This window comes from Arachis duranensis, chromosome 6 (genome assembly GCF_000817695.3).
Source record: "Arachis duranensis cultivar V14167 chromosome 6, aradu.V14167.gnm2.J7QH, whole genome shotgun sequence".
NCBI lineage: Eukaryota > Viridiplantae > Streptophyta > Magnoliopsida > Fabales > Fabaceae > Arachis > Arachis duranensis.
Window position 1 is genome coordinate 90,821,531 of NC_029777.3, and position 9,544 is coordinate 90,831,074.

At 34.7% G+C, this 9,544-nt stretch overlaps 2 protein-coding genes across 2 annotated transcripts; one reads left to right on the forward strand and one right to left on the reverse strand.

Annotated features, from left to right (window-relative positions):
* Positions 1-3,072: 3,072 nt before the first annotated feature.
* On the forward strand, positions 3,073-5,599 carry LOC107494569 (WD repeat-containing protein LWD1). The gene is made up of 2 exons (XM_016115613.3): positions 3,073-3,952; positions 4,790-5,599. The coding sequence occupies exons 1-2, from the start codon at positions 3,183-3,185 to the stop codon at positions 5,121-5,123; spliced, it is 1,104 nt and encodes a 367-aa protein (XP_015971099.1). The 5' UTR covers positions 3,073-3,182; the 3' UTR covers positions 5,124-5,599.
* A 1,957-nt stretch (positions 5,600-7,556) lies between these two features.
* LOC107494562 (heavy metal-associated isoprenylated plant protein 35-like) lies at positions 7,557-8,837 on the reverse strand. The gene is made up of 3 exons (XM_016115607.3): positions 8,695-8,837; positions 8,398-8,476; positions 7,557-8,095 (listed from the first exon to the last, which is right to left on the reverse strand). Exons 1-3 carry the CDS (start codon positions 8,716-8,718, stop codon positions 7,557-7,559), a joined length of 642 nt encoding a protein of 213 aa, XP_015971093.1. The 5' UTR covers positions 8,719-8,837.
* Between the last annotated feature and the right edge of the window lie 707 nt (positions 8,838-9,544).

Genomic DNA, 9,544 nt, shown 5'->3' on the forward strand with positions numbered 1-9,544 from the left:
TTAACAATTTTTTATTTTTTCTAAAATTTTAATAATTTTTATTATTTATTTATTTTTTACTTTTATGATCTTTTGTCTTTTTTTACAAATTTACTTTTATGATAATTATGTTTTGTGTAAAAATTAATTACAAATATAATTATCATAACAATATACATAATATTTTTTTGGACATAAGACAAGCCCATGTTAGACATTCTCATTGAAATTCATTTAGAGTGAATACTTTATGGCCCAAAATAAGGTCAACATTAAACAATAAATTCACTACAAACAAATTTGTTTTAAATCCACATTGAGACCCTTACAAAAAACTCTTAATTAATCATACTATCATTAACTATCACCGCAACACGAAAACTTCATGGGACATGCCTTCTATCCAACCTGCAACACAGTGTAGAATTTGTCTTTTAACGGACACTTGTCTTCATCTCACATCAGCAATTTTTTACACGTATAAAAACAACAACCCTTTCTACACCAAAAAATTCACCTTAATATATACCTAGCATTTTTGCTAATCATTATAAACTAGATTGTTCACCTGAATCCTGAAGTTGATCACATGCACAAAAGAATGGTCTCGTATACCCGGCATACCCTTCTGCTGGCTCTGCAAAATTGTATTTGTTGTCCCATACTCAGCGACTTATGAATCGATTTTTTATTTAAATAAATATATGAAAATCATTATTTATCAAAATACACCGGAAAGAAAAAAAAATTAAAATACGCATGACCATCTCAAATGTCCCGTCTACGGATTGAAATTATCCTTTAGGCTTAGCACATGCGAAATAGAAATTTTGTGTCAGAATCACCTCACCTGCAATAGCCGTGAATTGAAATTTGGTTTCACCTTTATCGCATGCAAATTGGGCGTATTGTATAGGGGTAGCAAAATAGGTCAAATTCGTCAGACCAATCCGTCGAATTCGCTAAAAAAATAGGTCGGGTTAGAATTTGAAACCTGTTAAATAAAAAAAATTCGCTAAACCCGCACCGCCAAATTTACAGATTTTGGCAGGGTGGGACGGGTCGGTCCACGGAGCCAAAGGCTGAGTCAAGCGGACTAACCTGCCGACCCGCTAAAAAGCGAAGAGGACTAACATTTTGAACTCATTTTAGTTAGTGGGGCTGGCCAGCCCGCCCTCGTTCATGCCGTGAACCTAAGCGGAACGGGACGAGTTGGGACGGGATGACCCGCTTTGCCACCCCTAATATTGCAGATCTACCACCACTTTGCAGCTGACACCTACAAAATGGCCACATCAAGTGGAGCACCCGCAAAATAGCCACTAATTGTATACATGATTCAACTATTGTATTCGACTCTCCCTTGTACTACACATAGAATTAACCGAAACATCTATGATTATATATTGGTTTAGTTCTTTTGGCTTTTTAGGAGTAAATTGAGAGAATATTTTTTGGATCAAGTACTGCAAAGTTACAAGAGAAGAGTGATAAAATGATAGTTTATTTGGATTTCTAATACTATTTATGTAATTTTGTTATAGATTGTGTTAGTTTTTTGAACCATTCCTTGATGAGAAGGTTGCCAATTGCATAAGATTCTCACTATTATTGGATTTTAGACATTAATAGATATATTAATAACTTAGAAGTTAGATGAAACTAATTACAATTTCACAAGATATACAAAATAATAAGTCAATCTTATGTATTCCATACTCAATTGAAATTTTCATCATTTATTTTAATATACTCTTGTGTTCTTATGTAATCTAATTAATAGGTCAGTTCGATTTTATGTAACTTTAGTTTAGCAATTTTAATATATAAAAATATGAGACTGATTCTTTAATATTGAAATATTAATAATAAAAATATCAATTGAACTTGAACTAGAACTTCTTGCTTCTTTTTCTATTCAATTTATATTTCAATAATTGCAATCTAGTTAAAATTGATCATCCTTTCAATTAGGTATCAAATTATAAACATATTTTGAAATAATATTGTTTCCTGAAATATAGTTCAATCATCTACTGTTTGGTCTAATTGTGCAATAATTTTATATTGATAACTATTTTTTGATTTATGGATAAGTTATGATAAATAAATAACACTCATGTTTTTATATAATGATAATGACAGCAAAAAAATTCGAGTGTTGTTGACAAGTGCTGCACATGTTCATTTGAAGCATCTTGATTTTTTCAAGCACGCCAAAAACCTTTTTCCAGCAAGCAGAGCTGTTTTAACACAAAATCTCCATTTCGCATGCACCAAGTCTGAGTTGAAGGGTAATTCTGATTTACAGGCGATGGACTTGAGATGATTATGCGCATTTTGATTTTTTTTTTCTGCGTATTTTGATAAATAATAATTTTTATATATTTATTTAATAACAATGCTAGGGAACCAACTCTATATAAATCAAGAATCAGTCAACTGGTAAACTAGAGGCACCATAGATGTTTCTTTTTCTTGTAAATTGGATGGTTTTGGATATGATTTCTATGTTTCATGTGTTACGCATTAATAAAACATAATTAATTATATGGAATCAACTAATAACCAATCAAAGCATCTGTTCCGTGATTCTCTCCTAACACTAATGTATCTTTCCTCATGTTTTGAACGTAGTCAACAATAATTTAAAAAACAAATTAAATTATAAATTAATAAAACTAATTATAATTAATTATGTTGTAATTATTAGTTGGTTCCATATACTTTTCTTTTATTTAAATAAAAAACCCTTATAAATCACTTCACCCGGCCAACACAATTTTTTGATGAATATTTTAGTTATATAATTATATTTATGTTTATTAATTATCAAAACACAATCTAAAATAATATAGAACTAGACTGACATATTCTTTCTCTTTCTTTCTCATTTTCTTTCCTCCGGTGAAAAGAAAAAAATGTGCATTAAAATTGTGTGTTAACTGTTATTAACCATTTCTATTTCAATGGCTAAATAAAATAGTAACTATGTCACTCAACTTAAAAGAAAAAAAATATAATAATCCGTTAATGGAAATAAAGTTTAAGTAGACCCCACCGAAAGTCTTCCCCATTTGGCTAAATAGGATGAGAGGCTCCTCACACCCACAATCCCCTGAGCCATCCGCCGCCTCCTCAAATCAACATTTTCATTAATTAAGAGTACCACACTCACTCAGAGGGTCCGACCCGCATAAGCGATGGGCGCGAGCAGTGACCCGACCCAAGACGGTTCCGACGAGCAGCAAAAGCGTTCGGAGATCTACACCTACGAAGCTCCATGGCACATCTACGCCATGAACTGGAGCGTCCGCCGCGACAAGAAGTACCGCCTCGCCATCGCTTCTTTACTGGAACAGTACCCTAACAAGGTCGAGATCGTCCAGCTCGACGACTCCACCGGCGAGATCCGTTCCGATCCCGCCCTCTCCTTCGAGCACCCCTACCCTCCCACCAAAGCCATCTTCATCCCCGACAAGGACTGCTCCCGCCCCGACCTCCTCGCCACCTCCTCCGACTTCCTCCGCGTCTGGCGCCTCCCTGACTCCACCAACTCCGACGACGCCGCCACCACCACCGCCAACAACAACGGCAATGGCTCCCGCGGCGTTGGCGGCGGGGTTGAGCTTAAGAGTCTCCTGAACGGGAACAAGAACAGCGAGTTCTGCGGGCCGCTGACGTCATTCGATTGGAACGAGGCGGAGCCACGGCGGATCGGGACGTCGAGCATTGACACGACGTGCACGATTTGGGATATTGAGAAGGAGGCTGTGGATACGCAGCTTATTGCGCATGATAAGGAGGTTTATGATATTGCCTGGGGTGGTGTTGGGGTTTTCGCTTCCGTTTCTGCTGATGGTTCTGTTAGGGTTTTTGATCTTCGCGATAAGGAGCATTCCACCATTATTTACGAGAGCTCTGAGCCTGATACTCCCTTGGTTCGCCTCGGCTGGAACAAGCAGGATCCTAGGTTCGTCTCTTTCTTCAACATTTTAACCTAATTCTTGATATCAGTACTCTCAATTTCAACATTCAATATGATAAAGACTGATATGGATTGCATATCCCTAATTGTTCATTCACTTGAGCTACGCATTTTGATTGGAATTTATAATATGCACATATTTTGTGGCTTTTAGTTTTGTTTTGAATGGTGGATATAATATTGTGTGTGCTGTTCACCAAATTGTTGTTTAAGCTGAGAGAAATGTTAGGGGCCAGCACTTTTTATTATGTGCTGTTCAGCAATTGTTGTTTAAGCATATGCCGTAATTGATTCAGTTGAGATACACATTTTGTTTTGTTGTGGGAAGAAGAGGAAAAGGCGGTGGGGGGATTAACTTCGTCATTGGAATTTATGATATGCACATGGAGACTCAGCTGCAGTGTGAAATTGAAAATTGAGAACCGTTAGATGAGATTTTACATGTTTACCTAAATTACTATCTGATAATATTTAACTATCAATTTCACACGAAAACAATTGACCGGGAGTTTCCACCTATTTTCTGGCTTTTAGTTTTGTTTTGAATGGTGGATATAATATCTTGTGTGTTGTTCAACAAATTGTTGTTCAAGTGATAGCATAACTGAAAATAGGACTGTGTTTTTATGTTTACGGTTTATAATTTAGAGTTCAGGGTAATGTTTATGATTTATGATCTAGAATTAAAGATAAACAAAATCATTTTAAAAAAGTTGGTTAATGTTTGCGGGGAAAAAAAGTTGACTTCCTAACATTACTCTAACTAAAAATAGGACCGTTTCTTATGCCCCTTAAAACTCATTGAACTCAAACATCTGCTAGGTACATGGCTACCATCATAATGGATAGTGCCAAGGTTGTGGTGCTTGATATTCGTTTTCCGACACTTCCAGTTGTCGAGTTGCAGAGGCACCAGGCAAGTGTGAATGCCATTGCTTGGGCACCACATAGTTCTTGCCATATCTGTACAGCTGGGGATGATTCACAGGCTTTGATTTGGGACCTTTCTTCGATGGGTCAGCCTGTGGAGGGTGGTTTGGACCCGATTCTTGCGTACACGGCTGGTGCAGAGATTGAGCAGCTTCAGTGGTCATCTTCTCAGCCAGATTGGGTTGCCATTGCTTTCTCCACAAAGCTTCAGATTCTGAGGGTCTGATTGTTTTGTTTTCTCACTCACAGTTCACCGAAGGTGGAGATTTCAGAATGTTGTTAGATGGGTACATATTCTTGTCAAACTGAGGGTATTTTTGTCTCTAGTTATTTGGTACTTCTGTGAACCCTGTCCAGTATTCGTTTCAAAGAGACTTTTATTTTGTTTTTGTTCAGTAGATGTGAAAACAAAATTGGGGATATTTTAGAGTTAAAACCGTGCTCCTAGAGTCCACAAGGTGGTCTATTGTTTTTAAAACATTAACCCAAATGAGTAGCTCCAAAGGTGCAGGCTTTAGAGCTAAGATAGTTGAAATTTAGTGCAAAGTATTAGTCTGTTTTCGGTATTTTAGTTTTAATTGTCAAATTCTTATCCTTGGAGACATGGACTGTTTTTCTGGTTCTGGAAAACTAAAAACCCCATTGTTATGTAAATGATTCATCTTTAATTCTATGTAACTCAATGGTAAGGTTTGTCTTTGATGATCGGTGTTGGAATTTGATGATTTTGTTTATGCTTAAGCTGCTTGGTTTTGGTTTCTCTTGCTGGATGTGTGCTTCAGTTTAAGTATAAGATGAAGCAAGTGGTTTAATGGTCTCACTATAAACATAATACATGATAGGATTCAATTGCATCATTTGATCTATGTAGCTGACTCCACCTAATGAGATAAGGCTTTGTTATTGTTGTTGTATGATGCAAAATGGCGTAATGAAGTTGAGACTGGGGGCTTTGTGGTGTCGGGGAGAAACATATATACACTTTCCCTTTTCTCCTAGAATGATATACGTGTGTGTTTATGTTGTGGGGTTCATGGAGAAAAGGAGAGGAAAGGGAAGGGATTGAAAAGTAATAGACTCAACTCAGAATGTTTTATGCATGATTTTTGTTTGTTGAACATCTTCTATTCTTGGTATTGATAATTATTTTTTTTTTTGGTGACGCCATAGTTTTTGGTTACGGTATTGATAGTTAATTAGTTATTCATAAGAGATGAAGGACAAAATATTAGTCTTTTATATTAAAAATGTATACGAAGTGTGTATAAAAATTGGTACAAATATTATTCTCTATCCTATTTTATTCATTAAATCATTTCCTCAAGGCTTGAACCAACTAGGTGTTGTATACTTGGATCGTTAGCAAGAAAATATAACCAAATGCACTAAACCCTACACTTCGCTACTGTGATATCAACTTGTTCAGTCCTAGTCCTAGAGCTATGAAGCAATTGGAAAGATGTAATCTGGAATCCTTTGATGGTATGCATCAAACGGTTTTATTGAGACTGATATAAACTGGTATGATCAAGGAGTTCGGACCAATATACCATTCAACAAAACCCTAATCAGAAACAGGTAAAATACATTATCATTTTGGTTTTAAAAAATCTAATTTAAAAAGAAAATAACCCTTTTGATCGTCTAAAGATGGCCTTATTATTCCAAAAAAGATTCTAGAAATATTCTCGCTTTATTCTATTATTCTCTGAGAGATACAGCATGATCAGGAAATGTATCGTTGAAATTGATAATAATTGATGACTAGGAACTCCAGAAAATTCCAATATTCTTTGACCATTGTAATTATTGGAGATCATCTCTTAATGTTCTCCACAAACTAGGACTGGTTAGCAATTTTTAAATGCCGAATGCCTTATCCAAAGGATACATTGGTGGATCTTTTCTTGTCCACGCAGTATAGATGAGTGATAGCTACCAATTGCGCAAGTTGCATAGGAATTAAGTATTTTATCTCCTGAAAATGGCACTTATTTGACCGGCAAACCAATTCAACTTGATAACACTTGCTTTCCACCCTGCGAGGCTTCATTAATTTTATCTATACTGCAAGTAGCTGATCTCTACTTCATTCTAACCAATTTTCAGCAGGGAGATCTTTTTTATCTTGCTAACAACTTCTGCTACCCGAAGGAATAGAAAGTTTCATCTGACTTATATACTCTGGTCTTCATTGTTTCCTTTATCCAATGCACCACCCTATCAAGAATTTGTGAACTTTTGGAATGATATTATATAAACACCCAATCATACTAAAGTCGGTGATCTTTCATTTCCACTATGGAATCAAAGTGATCCATATTTTATTAATTTCCTTGGTAGTCTTCATCATATTCTGTTGTTAAAGATTAATAATTTAATCAAATTATTACTTTATTGTTATTTAAAAAATTATCCAAATTCTTAAAAATTGTTAACATTTTTAAATCAATTACTTTTGTAGAGTAGCGTTATTAGACAAAAGAATCTAATGGAATGACTAATTTGTCTAGCGACAGTAGAATACTAGAGATTGTTTGGGAATTAAAATTTATTAAAAACTTAAGTATGTGACTGGTCTGGTGCATTTAAATATGTAGCACTTGAGACTAGCACTTTTTGTTCTATTAAACCACCACTTTTTTTTTCCCGCACTGTTTCACATTACATGGCAACCCATGGTATTGTCATCGCTAAAGTAATCCTCTGCTCTCACCCTTGGTCTCTCCAATGGTGGCTGAAATCTTGGCTCTTGAAAGTGGCAAGATTCTTCTTCATCATCATCAGGGTATGAAGCAGCTACATAATAATATGGCTGCGCTATGTAACAAAATTTCCGAGGATGAGTTTTCACATGCCTATATAAATTCATGTTTGGATAAACCTTAACATGATGCAAATCTTGATTATTAGAAGCGGTTATGGTAGACATGTCAGGATCCTTGTCACCTTTTCCATCCTCAACTACTTCTATGGTATCTTTGTTTGTTTTCTCAATTCTAATGTCACAATCATTGTTAGCGTTTTCTTTTTCTTTCTCTCTTGTTGTGTCCTCCTTTTCTTCTTTAAGTTCCTCATAGCTACTGAGTGCTGCATGTTTTCCAGCTTTTTGAAGCTTTTTGATCAAATCTTTTGGATTCAAGTTTCCTAAAACTGTTACTTTGGGATGAAATGGGTCTATATCTGTTTTCACAACACCTGCCATACCATAGAGATCTATATACCCTTTAGTAGCAGAAAAAGATCTTGGATTATAGATTTAATTTTGATGCAATTTTTTTAGGGTATTTCCCAACCCAACAAGCAATGATTAATCTGCCGCGGATATGAGCACATAAAGCAGGATTGGAACAACTACGTTTGTTTAAGCGGACGAGTAAACTGACTAGTTATTATTGTCTCCCAAACCTTACAGTTATTTATATATGATTAAACTTTATTGTTGTTATTTTTTCCTTAATGACAATGTATAGATTAAATTCTTGTATTATTATCATTACCTTCCATGCTTCCTAAAACCTTATTAATCTTCTTCTTACATCCTTCGCAGCAGTTGGTAGACACCTTCAATTCGATCTTCTGGAACGAATTCAATGCAAATTGATTTCAGTTTAATCGTTCTGACCCAACAACAACAATAGTTAAATCTTGTCTCACTAAATATGATTGACTGTATTGTTGAATATCGATGGTTACATCAACGGTTTAAGCTAATTAAGGTATGCAAAGGATAATTAAAAGCAAGAAAGGAAGATGAAGTAAAAAGCTTTCAAGTTAAAGAGAGCAGAATGAAGGACCTTTAAGACCACATCCTTTGACATGCCCTTCGTGAGTTAAGTACTTGGAAGCTAAAAGGTCGTGTGAAGTGTGAACTTATAAAATATTAAAAATTGGAACAGATATTCTGACAGATAACGTTGGACTCATGGGGCTATTTATAAGCAACAAAATCTAACAAATTCCACCAAACGTTGTATGCTTTCAATCTCTTTTAACAAGTGAGAGTTTTTTTTGGGTTTATTTAATTTTTGGATAGATTTTTTTTATTTGTTTTTAATTTTGAAAATTACTAAGGATTAAATTTTTGACTTTTTGGATATAGAATTCTAATATCATATCATAAAATTATTCATCTCACAAATTTAAACTAATAGGAAAAAGCAACATAAATAATTATATCTCTAATATTTTCAATATGTTTTTATCAAATACAAGCTAAGCATCAATGTAATAAACCATACATGAAAAATTTTATTTATTTATTTATTTTTTTGATTGTTTAATTGATGATAAATATCTCTAAAGTTCATCCCCACTTTGGAGAAGTTATATTTCATTTCATGTACTTATATTCTCATTCTCATTAATTATGCTTTGTCATCACAAACTTACAGTATAACAGTAAAGATAACCACTACTAAATATTAAATAATTATGATTTATATATGAGGATGCATGTGTAACTTCGTTTTCGTTATTTAAATGCAAGAGCATCTGGGACAGCTTTCTCTTTAAGCAGAGGTTCTAAAACCCTTTGGATAATTCTGTATTCACAAGTTGCATTGTAACTAAAGTTTTTGCAGCAGTAGCTTTGGCTCAATTCGCGGCGTATTGTAACTTTTTGAACTTTGTTATATTGGTATATAT

Coding starts and splice junctions, on each gene's coding strand:
- LOC107494569 (XM_016115613.3), top strand. CDS start 3,183: ATGGGCGCGAGCAGTGACCCGACCCAAGACGGTTCCGACGAGCAGCAA. Junction 3,953..4,789: donor TGGAACAAGCAGGATCCTAG/GTTCGTCTCTTT, acceptor AACATCTGCTAG/GTACATGGCTACCATCATAA.
- LOC107494562 (XM_016115607.3), bottom strand. CDS start 8,718: ATGTCAAAGGATGTGGTCTTAAAG. Junction 8,477..8,694: donor CAAAGGATGTGGTCTTAAAG/GTCCTTCATTCT, acceptor AATTCGTTCCAG/AAGATCGAATTGAAGGTGTC. Junction 8,096..8,397: donor GGTTTTAGGAAGCATGGAAG/GTAATGATAATA, acceptor ATGGTATGGCAG/GTGTTGTGAAAACAGATATA.